Source organism: Chelon labrosus, assembly GCF_963514085.1.
Source record: "Chelon labrosus genome assembly, chromosome: 10".
NCBI classification, from domain to species: domain Eukaryota; kingdom Metazoa; phylum Chordata; class Actinopteri; order Mugiliformes; family Mugilidae; genus Chelon; species Chelon labrosus.
In genome coordinates this window covers 22,059,907-22,076,893 of record NC_140360.1, presented here as the reverse complement: position 1 = coordinate 22,076,893, position 16,987 = coordinate 22,059,907, and the positions used below count along the sequence as shown (strand labels likewise).

At 39.9% G+C, this 16,987-nt stretch overlaps 1 protein-coding gene across 3 annotated transcripts; it reads right to left on the bottom strand.

Annotated features, from left to right (window-relative positions):
• Nucleotides 1-6,997: 6,997 nt before the first annotated feature.
• On the bottom strand, nt 6,998-11,971 carry mul1 (mitochondrial E3 ubiquitin protein ligase 1). Of its 3 annotated transcripts, none has more exons than XM_084552785.1 (5): nt 11,464-11,971; nt 9,832-9,977; nt 9,670-9,757; nt 9,400-9,520; nt 6,998-8,544 (listed from the first exon to the last, which is right to left on the bottom strand). In XM_084552785.1, exons 2-5 carry the CDS (start codon nt 9,949-9,951, stop codon nt 7,815-7,817), a joined length of 1,059 nt encoding a protein of 352 aa, XP_084408911.1. In that variant the 5' UTR covers nt 9,952-9,977; nt 11,464-11,971; the 3' UTR covers nt 6,998-7,814. The 3 variants fall into 3 exon arrangements, with proteins under 3 accessions (XP_084408911.1, XP_084408910.1, XP_084408912.1); XM_084552784.1 differs by having other exon boundaries at nt 9,832-9,974; XM_084552786.1 differs by lacking the exon at nt 11,464-11,971 and adding an exon at nt 10,996-11,403 and having other exon boundaries at nt 9,832-9,974.
• Between the last annotated feature and the right edge of the window lie 5,016 nt (nt 11,972-16,987).

Genomic DNA, 16,987 nt, shown 5'->3' with positions numbered 1-16,987 from the left:
CTAATGTCTGCAGTGTAGAGGGAGAAGAGGACTACCCGTGCTCCCACATCAGACACACAGTGCTGTGTCCTCACATGCTGTGGTCTATTGGTCAGATAGTCCAATGTCCAGGATGTGAGGTGGTGGTCCACTCTTGTGTGTGCCAGCTTGGTCCTGAGTATGACAGGCTGGATGGTGTTGAAAGCACCGGAAAAATCAAAGAACATGATTTTTACAGTGCTCCAGCCTTCTTCAGGTGAGAGAGAGCTCTTTCCAGGAAGTAGATGACGGTGTGATCCACTCCGATGCTGGGCTGGTAGGCAAACTGAAGCGGGTCCATCGATAAGCTCACCAGAGGGCACAGATAGGCAAGGATCAGCCTCTCCAGTGTCTTCATCGGGTGAGACGTCAGTGCCACTGGTCTGTAGCTCTTCAGATCTTTAGGATGTGGGATCTTAGGCACAGGTACCACACAGAATGTTTTCCACAGCTGTGGTACCTTCCTCAACCTCAGGCTAAGGTTGAAGATGTGCCCAAAGACCCCAGCCAGTGGATCGGAACATGGCTTCAGAAGCCTGGCACTGATGCCATCTGGACCCGCAGTTTTCCCGACCTTAATCCTTCCAAGCTCTCTCTTCACATGATGTTTACGAGGGACAGGTTGGTGCCAGGGAGTTGGGTGGGTCTGAGTCTGTGGACAGGGTAGGAGTGGAGGTGCAGGGTAGTTCTGTGCTGTGTGTTGTTTGAGGAGGGCTAGAGGAGGGGGTGGAGCAGGTGACAGTGGCTGCAGCAGAAGAGGCACTGTGGGGGGAGGGGCAGACGACTGATCGAATCTGTTGGAGAAGAAAATAACACTTGATTCATTTATGTAAAACTCATGCTTTTTTTTTGAAAGATGCAACAAACTTTATGCTTTACAATCGAGGAATCGAGGAGGAGAGTTAAGCATGGCTGAGAAAAACTGGTTTATCCTTTCAGTGATTTCATGCTCAGCCCTCAACTACAATTGTTTATGTGTGTTCTTGTTAGCGGTAACCAGCCCACATACAGCTGCTGCTACTGCCACGGAAGTCTCCATCCAAATGATTCACCTTGCATGTACCCAGCAACCTTGTGGCACTTGAACAAAAGGGTGGCCGTAAATGTAAACAACTGGTTATTAGGAAGCACTTTTGGCTCCACACTTTACAAATACGGTACATTCTGTAGCCTGCTCAGCAAACATTCTCTCAGTAGGTCTCTTAAGTCTGTGAGTTGATGTCAAGGTGACATGTGCTGCACTGGTTGTGTCTCTTCCCTGAGTGACACAACACAAGCCTCATTAACAACAAAAGGTGCCGTAATATGGCTCCTTGAAGTCAAAGAGGGCGATGGTAATTAGGATTAGATTATACCATCTGCCTTAGTACTTGGTAAAACAAGCCCAGCTCGAAAGACAAACATTTGAAAAGAGAAAGGGGAATGGGGGAAGAAAAAGCTGCTGTATGAGAATGATTGCTCATTACTGCGGCACTAATAACCATCTTCACCTCTGCTTCAGAGATCAAACAAGACTCAGGCAGTTCCTGACAGCTTTGAACAGTACAGATTTGTAGACAATATGGTTTGTTTTTTTCCAGGTGTTTTGTGATATAACACAGTGCAACAATTAATTTCGCCGACACACAAAGGAAAATTACCTTATAAAACGTTTGAACCGTGTACTGTTGCTAGGCTTCTGTGCATAAGACGTGAAAATGTGTTGTCAGAATTTATACCATTTTGATTAAAGAAAATACTTTTCAAAGCTAAGTTTCATCTAACGGAAGTAATATTGTTTTAAATCTAGATTTCATCCCGATTTGTCCTGAAAAACATCAACCTGATTATTATGATTGTACTTTTTTGCCTTTTCTCCACATAATCATAAATGACAATTATTCTCTTACATTACTGCTACTTAAACGCCTCTGACTGCATGGAGGATATGTAATTTAATCCAGCCCGCTGTATCAGAGCCTTTTAATAGTGGCCATAAATAGAACATAAGTAATTGCACTGTCTGCCTGAATGCTAATCCAGGGGAAGGTTGTGGTAACAGTAAATGACTATTGTTTCAAATTTGGGATACAGGATTTAGGAGGTAGATTGCCAGTTGCCATGGCAGCCGCTCATTTTTTTTTTCTATTTGAAGTGCTGGATGGAACATTTATTTTATTTTGCTCCAGACTAATTTAGTTTATTTATATAGATTTATCACACCAATCAACAGTTAGTCAAACTCAGTGTAAAAGTTAATAGGTACTGTAGATGAACCCTGGGAACCTCTTAGAACAAAATGGACTGAAATTAAAGTATGTCTCTTCAAAGTTATTGCAATCAGGAGAGAGAAAGGAAAATAACTTTAATTAAAAACTCACATGGCCACAATGGTTTCTCACAGCTATAATTTATTACTAACATATACTATAATCCATTAGCCAAACTCTGTAAACAGTGACGCGATGCAACTCAACTGTAATACAGTAAATAACAATAATAAAAGATTCAATTCAGCAACATAGTTTTACTTTTGATCATTTTATTTTTTGCGGAGGCAGTGATAAATAATGAAAGGAATAGTCCCAGTAGTATCAGCTTCATTTTAAAGCAACAAAATAAGAAGCATGATGCTAAGTAATGACAAGGCAGTTAATGAACTGTGTGGCTTTTCGAGTATCTTTAGCAGCCAGGGACTCGGAAAATGAAACACACAGCTGAACGCTTTTGTGCTACAATAAATCCTCGTTGTTGAGAAGGTGCTGCCACGACTGAAGAAGAACTGCATCTGTAAAGTCAGTCCACTGCCTGGGCAGTCAACATCACTTATTCAGATAAAAGAAGAGAAGAACTGAAGTGATTCAGAGGTGTCTGCTCTCTAATGGCTCTATGAATGGCGCCTTGCTAGAGCACGGTGCCGATTCCACTTATCCTGCAGTATGAGGATCTTTTATGAGCTTAGAGAGTGGTGCAAAACAAAATGAAATATGAGAGAATTAGTCAGGATTAAGATTTTGATCGGTATAAGCTGCTTCAGATTCCATTTTTATTAGCATTAATCAAACTACAATAAGTGATATGTTTAAATAAGTAGCCAAATGGTGTATATTATTTTTATTCGCATATTATTGAACGTGATAATATTGTAATATTACAATATTTTATTGTCTAAAGACATAGCAGCCAGTTTCCATGGTTCTTGCTGCAGTAAAGCAGTAATCCCATGTGCTGTACAGATCAGTGTCATGTCTGAGGTGCTATTTGCCTGATAAATCTTACTGTCTGAGGAAAAACATGCCATCTGGATTGATGAGGTGAATTCTGAGGATTTACAATCAGGGCCAGTGGATGCATGTGCAGCAAAATGTGATCTCTTTTGAATTGCAAATGGCGTTCATCAGAGAGTAACCACTGTAGGGCAAACATCTCACCTCCATCATTAAGCCCGTGTGCCGCTCTTATGGGCCCAGTTCTTGCACAATCCTCACGCGACATTGAAATTCAAAACTCTTAAGTAGGGAATAATAGAAGGAATATCTTTGATGGTTCGCTCACAGTTACAGCTCCTGCTGCTAAAAGCACTGCAGGACTACGTTGATGGGTTTCCATGGCGTTGGACCAGAGCTGCTGCTTTCATGTTTGCAGCACAATGAGAAAGAGTGGTTTGTTAATGCGGCCCTATTGGCTCAACAAGTGATGTTTCCACAAGTGGGACCTTTGGTATCATTGCTCGATTATCTAGCCAAACTTAAAAATAAAACAAGTCAGTGTATGCTAAACATCTTGTGACAAAGATTTGGAAATAAATAAATTAGCTTATGAGAAAAAATCTAAAGTAAACCTACATCTACTATATTCACATCATATAAGATTAATAGAAACCCTTAAATCCCATTGAACGTCAGTGTTTGTCTGATCATCTTTGTTTGGTTTGAAGGGCTAATGTGGATGTATCTGTGCTTTATAGAGCTTCCGATGTTAAAGATGGATTCAGAGTCCTGGCATGATGCATGAGTCAAAACAGTTTTCCAGCTTCCAGGCTTGCCTCCATGTTGTGCAGCCCAGTGCATACACTCATTAGTGTTTTCCTTATTTCCCCAGTCTATTTAAAACCACGACTGTAACAGGAAGCTACAGGAAGGGATTTTATAATTGTAGGAAAAATTAGATATCTGTGTTGTTACTGAAACATATACTCTCCCAGATAACATAAAAGCCCTGCCGGTTTCCGTCATGTTATCAGTTTTAGAGAAACCATGTTTCGTCCATCATTTTGGCACGGGGAACAAATCTAAATAGTCTACTACATTCACTACATGTAGGATGTGCAATCCTCAGCCCTTACCAGATGTCAGATATGGCTGAATCTTAAGCCACAGTCGCTGTTTTTTTTCCTGATGATTTTATTATGTACACAAGCTTGTACTTGGCTTTTTACTTACTTTTAATTATTCTAACTGGTGATGTGGATGGGTTGTAAAAGGTGATGCAACTATGAGTCATGTACCATTTCATAGGAGGAGAATTGTTAATTGCACAACTCTGAAACTATCAAAAAGTAGCAGTAGGCAGATTTAAGGCTTAGGCTGAACTGTTGTATACACCGATCAGGCATAACATTATGACCACCTTCCTAATATTGTGTAGGTCTCCCTTGTGCTTCCACAACAGTTGTGACTCATCAGCGAATGGACATGGGCCTTCTGAGGGTGTCCTGTGGTGTCTGGTAACAGAATGTTGTTAGTGGGGGGCCTTTGGGTCCTATGGGTTGAGGGGAGGGGCCTCTGTGGATCATCCCACAGATGGTTGATCAGTTTGGGATCTAGTGAGTTGTTCCTAAAGCATTTTTGTGCGTGTCCCTGTGTCAGGCTGCATCCTGCTGGAGATGGCTGCTGCCATCAAGGAGTGTCATTGCTATGGGGTGGGGGTGCCTGGTCTGGTCTAGGTGGGTGCTACATGTCTAAGTAACATCCACATGAATGCCACAAAAGTTTCCCAGCAGAACATTGGATTGTCACAAGATGTTCAATGTTACTTACTTCTCCTGTCAGTGGTTTTAATGTTGAGGCTGATTGGTGCATAATACTATTACCAAGCTAACATGCTCATAGTTATGTTGTTATGATGTTAATATGCTGATGTCCACCTTTTTTGTTTACTATACAGCATACTAACATTTGCTAATTATGGATGCAACTTAGGCTAATAGGAATATAATAACAACCGAAGTACTGGATAAGTTGTACGTTTGCTCTGCATAAAGAAAAGTTCATCCTGTGTGGACCATGAATTGATGCACCAAATTTCACAGCCATCCCACCCAGTAATAATCAATATATTTTAGCATAAAATTAGAAATTTCAACCTGCTAGTCATATTATAGTAAAGTCAGAGAGAATCACCAAAATAATTGAGATTCACCTTCTGGGGACCACGGGCGTCTGAACCAACTTGTAAAGGCAATTCAATCAGATAATTATAAGGATATATCAGTTTAAACCAAAGTTGTGGACAGGCCACAGATAGCATGTCTAAAAACACACAGAACATAAACTAATAAAATGGAGGGCATGGATGTTTGTAAGTCAGTCGGTAAACTGGCCCTTTAGTGCCACCAGTATATCCAACAGTAAGGAGCGCATAATGCATTACCCTGCTCATTACACTGTATACCTGACATTTAACTCAGGTTCCTCCAGAGACCAGCATCAGCTCACTCCCAGAAAACAGGTATCTGTGGGCCAGGCACTGCATACTAATGTAATGGTAATGCCATGGTCCCTGCGTAATGTTAAGTAATACACCTGAGGTTTCATGGCATAATGTGGGATGATAAAACGGGATTGTTTGAATAATACACAATCGTTTGAAAATACAAATGCATTCTTGTGTGCTCACACTGCCTTAAGACAGCCTCCTCTGGAGGATATGCATCCCTGCCGGCATGAAACTGAATCGGGCAGAAGCGTTTTCCCCTGCATCTAGACGAGTCACTCTCAACACTTTGATTTCAGTTGCTTCGGTGCTTGAACTGTCACCTGGTTCATCACACAGAATGAGTAAACTAACATCGTCACACCCTGCACACAGCCTTAAGATGAAGACATTTTGCAGCTCACTTGATCAATTATTGATCAATTTCACACCACAGAAGGAGATGGAAAAATAGTTTATAAATCAGCAGCTGGATTCAATATTCAGCACACACAGTTTTAGCTCAACTTGCATTGCAGGACCTTGTGGCATTAGATTTTTATGCCTATTCATGCCGTCTGACTCTGAAACCTGAATCCCAGCGTTTCCTCAAAGGCCAACACTCCCCTCTCCTGGCCGAAATCTCCACCTTCCCCTAACAGCTTCCTCTTTGCATCCTCATTTTAATCAACAACATTACAGAAATGGACACAGTCAGCGTGATCCCTCTCTGCAGAACAAGGACAGAAACTCGTACAATTTTCCCCCTACAACCCTACCTCACTTGTAGCAGTGTGAACCTTTCCTGTGCCTCCCCTGACAAAACACAGCCTTAAATGAACCGCAAGACCTTACAAAAACCAAACCATAAGACACTGAAAGAAGAATATTCTCAATTACAAATCAAATGCAAAGAGCAAAACAGACTCTGTTCCACAAAAGCAACTTAAGGCTAAGATGATCATGAAATCAATCTAATTAAACTGCTTAAGATTTTGCAGTGTTTGACAAAAGCACTGTTAAAGACACCTCCAATGAGAGGTCAAGGGCATCTCACTGTAAGAAGCTGCAGGAGGGCTTGAAATGGATGTTTTTATTGCTTCTGCCCATTAAGCTTTTCACGCTGTGTCAACCTGCCCAGAGACTGCAGATTAAAGGTATCTGGTGGCTCACAACAACATGGAAGCAGCAACCAAATGTTCAGACGAGTGTTTGAAAAGACGAGCAAAGCTGGAAGTGTGGGCAGCAACGTTGCAAAGGTGGATCCATCTTCGTCATCTACTATTCATTAGAATTATTAACAGAGTTGGAAAAAATAACTCTTCTTTTATTATATTTCTGGCAGACTTGACCCTGCACAACGGGTAGAGACACCTTACACATGTCAAAAGATGTGATACATTTTTTGGTGCATGTAAATACATCATCATTTTATTTAGAGTTAAGTTGGAATCTCCAATCAGAATGATTTCAGTCGTGTTGAAGAAATGTTTTCCATGTAAATGTCAACAGTGACCCAACACTGATGTTATCATCAATTTTTTCTGCCAGCATATTCAACTTTTTTGTTATTTTTCATGGTGTGCATGTGGTTTTGTCACACGCCTACATAAAGAATGACAGGCATTCACCATAAAGGACGTTCACAGTCATGAAACTTATATAGAAGCTGTTCTGGCTTAGCAACAAGAGCAATAAGCAACTGAGGCGGGTATACTGCACATAAAGCTTTGTAACAATTATGTTTGTAATTGATGTACTGTATTAAGTGTCTTAGAAAATGCTCTTAACTTGTATAAGATCGATCGTTGTCAGGAAGCAGGGCCAAGATCAGTTTCATCAATATTTGTGGGGCCGAGTACAAAGAAATCTTATTTTCTCTCTCGAGAAGACATTAGGAAATTCATTTTCTCAATCAAGATGAATTACGGTTTCCAAATCTGATTGGAACAGTTGATTGGAAATATAATTGCATCATCATTATTCAGCACAGACACACCCACTACTTATCTGAATGAGTGAAAGGAAAAGCAAATGTCCTTTTCAGCCTGAGAAGAAAAGCTTTTGAACGACGTATTTTCAAGTTTACAGTGACGGCAAAATGATGAGTAGACTTCCACAGATTAACTGTTGTAAAGAGGCACGGCCCGGGCAATAGTTGCCCTGCAGATGGGGCATTTCTTTGGCTCTGGCAGGGCCTCATAGCACTGGGAGCAGGCACACACGTGACCACACTCTAAAAACACACAGGAGCGCTCCTGGCTCAGGCAGACAGTACAGCTGGTGGGGGACACGCTGCTTTCATCTCTGTTGAGTTCACGCATCCGTTTCCTCTGCTGCTCCTTAAACTCCTCAAGAATGCTCTTCTCCTTCTTACACTGTCGGTTGTGCACGTATCTCTTCCACAAGATGAAGGCGAGCATGGAACACGCAGTGACGCCAAACAAGATGGTCAGAATCCTCCACAGTCTGACGCTGTTCCTCTGCCTCCTCAGGAGAGACTCGTAGTCCATCCGAGTCAGAAAATAACAGAAGCCCTGTTTTGGAGGTTGGAGCTTGATCAGGTTGTTATCAAGGACCAGCTCTCCGACCCCTGTGACATTGTCTCCCACGCGCAGCATCTCCTCGGTTTCATGGATGCCCTTGGGTCGCTCCCCGCTGATAAAGTGGCCGATAACATTGGACAGGGACTGGACCGTGGGGTGGAAGTTCTCGTAGGTGGTCTCCAGGTCCAACTCTGCAGCGTCTAATGGTCGAATAACCCGGACCGCGGTGGCGATGTCTTCATCGTGAGGCCCGAGGGCAAACGGAACGGAGTTGGTGCGCTGGTGGATAACTTTCTCTGTGCTGCTCCTGTCGAGGAATATCACAGTTAGGGCTGCAACTGGTGACTTTTCAAGGCAATTTTTCAAGTTTTTAGATACAACAGAGCAACAAATGCTAGAGACACAATCTCCTGACATCTTGTTTTGTTTGACCAACAGTCCCTAACTCAAAGATATTGAGTTTGGAATCATACAAAATGGAAAAAAATGTGAAAATAAAACACACTCTGTGCATTTTTTGTTTCTTTTATGACTAGTTGTCCCACAACATTTAAAATAATGTCAGTGCATCTCCAAAAGTACTTTTAGTTGTAACAGCTGTAATTTTCACCCCAAAGACTGGAGAGGCATGGGAGTGTGTTAAGACTAAGAACCACACCATCTACCACTTCTAAATGAACTAAAGTGAGATTTGTTTAATGTCTTGCATCTAATAATAATATGCAATTTAGCCTGTTTGTTCATTACTTTAATAAGTTAAGAGATCTGTGATTATATTTGGAAAGTAGATAAGAATCAGACATTAGCAGGAAATACTGGTACATTAACGTTAGTTGTTCAGACACTGTGGATCTTGTTTTATGTAGCAGGCGGCTGTCTGCGTCAGTGTTATCATCATCTCTGTCCATAATGCAATGCTGACATTACCTCTTTATGTCAGATTTCAATGTGTCAGCCTACACAGACAGTTGACAACTGACAAAACAAAATTTGGGGCACCAGCATCAGCTAACTAAAAAAATTTACAGTATCTCCCTTGTAGTGCTTTTAAGAAGGGAGAACAGATTTTCAAAGCAGTTATGTTTTCAGTAACAGACAGATAAACAAGTGCCACATAATCTTGATCAGTGTTTAATATTTTCATAATCGCTGACGGACTTACCATAAATGAGTGGTACGATTCCACACCATCTTTTCCTCCTTCAGCGTCAGTCTCTCAATGACGCCTTTGCAGTTATCAACAAACTGACTGCTCAGAGTTTCCTTCACAGATCTCACCACACCTGCAGTGCAATAAATAAAGACCCTGCGTAAATGTACTGTTGTAATTCCTGTATTTATATATACTTCACGTAGATTATACATGTATGTGGCTCAGTAAAGATGTGATTCACAGTGCAGTTATTAAGACTTTCACAGTGGTTGCCCAAACCTTCTATGACCGCATATGGGACACATCTTCCAGGTGTTTCAGACAGGATGTTTTTCAGATCCTGATCTAGGGAGATTTTCTTTGCTTCCTGTGGGAAGAAAATACTTAAAATTAAAATAGTTCCAACATTCCCATGATAGAGTGTGCACAAACGTAGCTAACCTTTAATCTGGTGACTGTTGTAGCTCTGCTCCTGTAGATGGAATAGAAGATGGCAGTCAAAGCTGAGCTGGTGGCTAAAACCACGATCTGTGCAGTTGAGGGTTTCCCACTGGAGTCCATCCTGAGATCTGCAGCATTCAGGTCTGCTGAGAGAGAAGTAGGAAATGCATATACTGTAAATAAAGGTGCCTTTAATGCGACTTTAATGGAAAGTAATTCAGTCCAAGCCCTGCAATAGACTGGCGACCTGTCCAGGGTGTACCCCGCTTCTCGCCCAATGACAGCTGGGATAGGCTCCCACAGGACAAGCGGTTATAGAAGATGAGTGCGTGAGTGCGTAATTCAGTCCACTTACTGAAAACCTTTACCTTTCTGCTACTATGCACTCAACAACATTTCGGATGGAAATATTGTACTTTCCACTATATTCTACATACAATAATGGCCAGTCTATGAAATATGATTTAATCTAAGGAACGAAAGATTAACTACTCAACTGCGGGCTGCTACTAACAATTTTACTGATCAGCTTGCTTTTTATTACGTAGGAAAGAAATGTGAGAAAATAAGCAAAAAGCAAAAATTCCAGCCAACAAAAAACAAAGCAAAAACAAAGATGAAATTTAAGAAGAGGAGAAGCCCCTAACTGTTTGCTAGATATTCCATTTGTAATTATATCATTTGATAAGGTGGAACCAGACTATTTTAAAAATGACTTACAGAGTGTTGGTTAGTAAAAAATCAACATAAAAAACTAATTGGTGCATGCCTGAGGGAAATTGGTTTGGAAGATTGTTAATACTTATACTGTGAGTAAAATCAGCTTATAAATAAATGAAATAAATTCAAAATATATCACTATTAGTAATATTAAGTAGCACTCAGCCAGCAGAAATCAATAAAAATAAACAAAATACTTCTGAAAGGGGAAGCCTTTTAAGATGAGTGGTTTTACTTTCAAAAACTTAGGTACATTTGCCTAATATTTCTTATAAATTTTAAAGGTCTGGATTTAGTTTGCAGGGGAGCCTTTTAATCTTGTGCAGCACTTTAACTTAAGCAAACAGGTTGAATACTCTTTCTTCTACCATTACAGACTTAGTTGGAGAAACAGTAGCTTGCTAAAACAGAACTAGTTTTGTAGTTTTAATGATAGTATTTTACCTTTAAACCACTCCAAGCACACAGTAAAATAGCCCTAGATATTTGAACATTAGCCCACTGGCTTAAGTCCCAGACTGTACACAAAGTCAACAGTCTGTGGTTTTAGTTTTGATTGTCCTTCAACTGACATGACAAAGAACTTAGCTTCAGGTAACAAAATACTGAGATGCTAATATAATCTTGCATTTTAATAATAGTCTTTATCAGTCAATGGTCTTTCGTTTGAAGCCTCCAAACTCTGTGACATCGTTAGCTCAATGTTTTAGTTAGCTATCGTTAGCTTACATTCCTGTCACTTCCTTAACTGAGCCTGCTAGCTAGCTTAGCCAAATTAGCTGTTTGCTAACTGGGCTTCGGCTAACAAGGAGAAGATGATGGTTTAGCGACATGTCTAAGAGACGTAGCTGTAGCTGTCGCGTTATAAAGGACTGTAATCAGTTAACAGTTTGTACGGACGGAGTGTCTGACCTGTATTCACACTCGTCCTCCTGTCAACAGACCTCCTTGCGTCTCCTCAGTTCAACACAAACACCAGAGAAAAAGGTGCAGTTCTCCTGTCTGCCAGCAGGTGTAAGTAAAGAACCACCAATTCATAAAACAGCCAGCCACTTCAGAGCTTAAGTAACTTGGTGGTAAATATTTTTGTTATGACAAGATTTTACTATTTTATAGACAAAAGATGGGTCGGTAAGATATGTATGTAAGATTTATACATACATACATTTAGCTTGGATAAATTCCACATACAGTACCACAGCATATTTAGCCTACACAATGTTTAGTTTTAGTTTAGTTTATTTCGAACATGTGCGGGTAACATAACAAAGTAAACTGAAAACAAACAAATCCAATAAGAATAGTCAAAACAACAATAACAATAGTCAAAACAAAAATAATAATGTGAACCCAACATGTCCGAAAAGGAGTAGGATGAAGCATATGCTTATTGAACCTGCCCCTTCTCTACTACTCAATTAACAATCTTTTCTCTCCAGATATACATATTTACATTAAAAAAAAGAAAAGAATTAGAAAAAAAAATTGATTAAATAAACAAATACATAAATCATTTATGAAAACACCCGATTGCTAAAGCCCTTCTTCCTCCCTGTACCTCGTGAAAACCGTGTATTTGTACCGCTTTTTAAACTGGATCATGCTTGGACATTGCTTGAGCTCCACACCCAGTGTGTTCCACAGCCTCACTCCACAAACCGAAGGACAAAAACTTTTTAATGTTGTGCGTGCCTGCTGATGTTTTAAATTGAACTCACCCCTCAGATTATAACCCCCAACTCTGTGAAAAAACAATTTTTGAATATTTCCAGGAAGTAGATTGTTTATTGCTTTGTACATGATTTGTGCTGTTTGGAAATGAACCAGGTCAGTGAATTTTAATGTTTTTGATTTTAAGAATAGTGAATTTGTGTGGTCTCTATAACCGGCATTATGAATTATTCTTATGGCTCAATGACCTAATTAAAGCACCTTAAAACAAGAAGCACCTGATAATAAATTGTGACGTGATGGAATGAAAACTGTAACTGTTAATCCAGACAAGATCCAGCTTGAGTTCTGCTGGATAATAGTTCCACATGAAAAATCCCCAAACAGAAAAAGCTCCTTGTCCAGGTGACAGTTAACTTAAAGAGACCTTCACTAAGATGCACTAAATTGTTCTGTCCCTTTTAGGTATGCCACTCTGACATGCACCCATCATTTATGTCATTGGTTACGTCTGCACAAGTCCACCTCTTCACTAATATGTGCCAGGCGACAGTACAATTACGAGCTGATTCATAATGCTGCCATTTGTAAAATAATTAAGCAACTCATCATTCCAACAATTTAATTTCTTAGTGACGCTCTAAGTGTTTACCTACTCATTTCCCTGCGACATTTAGTTCGTCGGCTGCAGGATTTAGCATTTCTTGTGCCACAGCTGAGGCCATTAAGTCCTGCCTGGTAAAAATGAATACAGATTGAAAACCATAAACATGTGACTGAGCATCCGCAGGCCACCTGGAGGGCAGGTTGACTAACACGACCTCCACTGACCCTCTCAGCTTGCAGTTCATCAGGGGCCACATACAGACACACATACATATTCTGACCTCAACCACAACTTTGGGTCCACTTATGAATCACTTCACAGTACACTCATGCCTTTAATACAGAAAAAAAAAAAATATCCCAGAAATAAATTTTCTGTTATAAGACAAACTAATGCACACTGTTAGTAAGTCGATTTATAAGCTGTTTTTTTTTCATGGATTGCTCCTTAAGGACCACATCAACTGAATACTGAAATTGATTTTACAGTCTAGCTTGTCATGTGCTATGCTGCAACTCATACTATTTAAAGTATTGGACAGAGTTCTTTTTCCAAAACATATCTGACAGGTATATATCCTAACCTTCAAGACCAGTGAGACAAATGTCAAGCCTCTCCTTGAAATCTGACCAATATCGTCTATTCTTGTCCCAAAATACAGAAATTCTGGAAAGATTTTTCTGTAATTGTGTCTGGGGTTTTCAGGTGGACCCATATACTGCAGTATTAGGAACTTCAGCCATCCCCTCGCACATTACAGACTTACAAGCAGACATACTGTCTGTCACTTTTCTTCTGGCTAGATGTCGTTTCCTCTTTAATGGAAATCACCCAAAGCTCCATCTATCTCCCTCTGACTAAAGGATGTTATGACGTACCTGAAGATAGAAAAGATAAGCGTTTTATTAAAAGGTAACTCTTCTAAATTTCATCTGAAATGGGGTCTTTTATAAATTATTTCAAGTCCTTGTCAACCCTGTCTGCTGACTAATTGGGTACTAAACTTTGAGAGTAGTCTTATTTTTTTTTTTTTTTATTATTATTTATATAATAATTTGTTCTCTATGTATTTAGTTTGCACTTTTTATTTATGTATTAATTCTTCTTTTAAACTATCATGTGCCATTAGCTGTATAAATGTGCATAAAAATGTAAATGTTAAGTAGTTTTGTAGTTCTAATATCTTACTTGTCAAATAACAAAAACGGTATGTATTGCAATTCAATAAATTCCCTCAATATAAACAGTATTAAAAACAAAAAGCCCCGGTACTGCAGTGCTGTGAACAAATGACCTGACAGTGAACTATGGTAGAAATAACCAACAGCCAGTTTCACATAAAAATAGCACTGCCACCAGAGCAGGAAGAACTTGGGGTGTCTGTTTCATTGATGTGTTGCAGCTGCACTCTGAAACTCTGAATGGGACACAATTTCCCGATTTTAAGAGTCAGTTCTCCAGCAACATATTTTGGTCAGTCAGTTGATAATCTGATCGTAATCTTTGAAAAATCATAGCACACTCATGTCTGTTTGTTGAACGTGAAAATGGCACTGGACAAAGGAGGAAATAAAGGTAATAAAACTGTTAACGTGCATGTAAAAATGTATATTTGTGGGGTGATGTATATGGGACTTTGTTGTGACTTGTATCGTATGTTGACAAACAGAAATCATTAAAAGAAAGTGAGGTATTTGCCCCTTTATCCTGCCCTTACATTACTGCTGCATCAACACCGACACTGCTGCTTCACTGTTAGCTGCAAAAACATTAAAATGTATATCACTGACCACCGTGCAACATTTTCCTTTTTGCGTTCACATGGTTCAGTTAAATATGAATTCACATCAGAGTGAAAAAGAAATACATACAAGAACACTTTTATATGGATGATACTAAATATTAAATGCTTTTCAGGTTGAATCCCACTCAGTTCTTTCACTTTCACTTCTTGAAAAGTGGATCTTTGGTGTATAATGCATATTATTGCATGATTTACACAGAATAAGGAAGAAAGGGCTAAATAATAAGGTCCTATATAGTCTTAAACAATTTCTTTATTTGAATATTTAATCTTTTTTAGTCTCTATATAAATTTTTCCCCCACTACATTCAGAAGAAATTCTCATCTCCAGTTACATAAGGTGCTGGGATTTTACATTAAAACAACAAACGTATAAGAGCTTGTTATTATTATAACGAGCATGTCTTTGGACGGTGGGAGGAAGCCGGAGTACCCGGAGAGAACCCACGCAGACATGGCCCATAGATTTGAACTCGGAAGAATAAAGGGTCAGTTAAACCCAACAGATGTTTTACTTGTGTCTACTATCAAAAACCATGTCATTTGAACCAGTTAAGTTGTCACAACAGGTATAGCACACACGACACTCATGTTGACAGCACCTAAATGAATTGCAGATAGTATTAATGTTTCCAAGTGAAACTGGAAGATGTGAACTTCCAGCAAGGTCACGGTTAGGGCAAATTTTGTATTTGTATTCATTTGTATGTATTTGTCTGTCTGTGCCAAGAGCTTTCTAAAGGATTTGAAAGGTGAGGTAGAAATAAAGATCATTATTATAAATATTAAGTTGTCCCTACAGTTCAGACAGTGTAAACAGACACCACTTTACCATAAAGAGCTACGGAGACCGAGTACAGAGGGACAAACACAGTTGGTGTCTCATAGGCAGCCCAGGGAGCAACGATAAGGCCAATCCTGATGTATCCTGAAACAGACATACAAACCAAATTCACAGACAGCCTCCTCACACGTGTCCTAAAGTCACCTTTGAATCACTGTGACATCTATCAGCATAAATGCCATAACAGTGGGTCATGTGACATGGAAGCTATTCAGAAAACCTTTTCACCATGAATAAAATATTACTTTAAAAATGAAGAAACCAATATAAAGAGGTGTGTCTGATTTGTCCCGTGTAGTAGTAATTTAGGTCCAATGACTAAATAAAAAGACTGGTTGTCAAAATTAACACAGTTTCCAATAAATGTACCAAGACTAAGGTGTAGTTTAGTGCCTCGTTTTGTTTAAAAATCAGGGATTTGTCACACTTCACAAATTCATAGAAGAAAACGTTATTTAGATTTTCCTTATCATTATTAATAAAAATGCTGGCAACTGATCATCTGCTTTTTCCAAGCTGCCGTATGAGTGCTTAATGTTCTTGAGAAGATTTGACCGAATGTCCACTTTTATTACTCTAATCTGTGTCCATAGAAGGACATGGACTAACACGGAAGAAGCAGAGTTTGTGACCTATAGCAGGGGTTCCCAAACTTTTCCATGCTAAGGGCCCCCAAACAGCATTAGCTTCTGGCCGAGGACCCCCTTTGCAAACCCACAGACAATGCTACAGAATATGTAAAGACACATCAACTTTTAGAATGTTTTTTTTCTTACTTTTATTCACTATGCAATAACTATTACATTTGTTTAGCATAAGTGCTGCCTCATATTTTCTGATTTTAGTTGGCCAGGAGGTCTTAGTTTTTTCTTGCAGCAGTGTCCTCCACAGCAGGGCTGTTGGTCTGTTCCTTCGGTCTCTTTCTTGTCAAAAACCTGTCCATTTTGCACTAGCTACACGCTAGCTTGAGGGACAAAGCAGCTTGATAAACGGCGCAAACCGCCAGGTCTACACAGATTTGCAATTTTTTTCTTATCTTCCCTCCAATTGTGTGAGCCCCCCCCCCAGCGCCCCCTGGCAGCCCCCACTTTGAAAACCACTGACCTATAGTACAGTCAGCCACTCCACTTCTGGAGAACAATCATGGCGTCCATGTTTAAGAACACTCTGTGGTGCAGAGCAAAGGTGGACTGCCCATGGAACCCCTGTTGCTGGGCAACACCTTCAAGAGTAAACAAATGTGGTCACATGATGCTGCTGCTAGGCAACATCTTCAAGAGCAAACAAATGTGGTCATGTGACTGTAGGGCAAGATCAAAGACATGACATCAAAGGCAAAGTGTGGTCACATGATGATGTCATTTTCTTTAAAGGACCATCCGCATGTTAACAGTCACATTATCGGCTATCGATTGGTGAGACATATCTACCTTCGAGAGACTTTGATACAGTTCACAACGAGACTTATCTACCTTCAAGAGACTTTGATACAGTTCACAACAAACCTTGA

Bases quoted from the DNA above. Each gene is read 5' to 3' on its own strand.
- mul1 (XM_084552785.1), bottom strand. From the start codon at position 9,951: ATGGACTCCAGTGGGAAACCCTCAACTGCACAGATCGTGGTTTTAGCC. The intron at 9,758-9,831 runs GTTAGCTACGTT...TTCTTCCCACAG, and splicing joins CAACAGTCACCAGATTAAAG to GAAGCAAAGAAAATCTCCCT. The intron at 8,545-9,399 runs GTAAGTCCGTCA...ATTCCTCGACAG, and splicing joins AATCGTACCACTCATTTATG to GAGCAGCACAGAGAAAGTTA.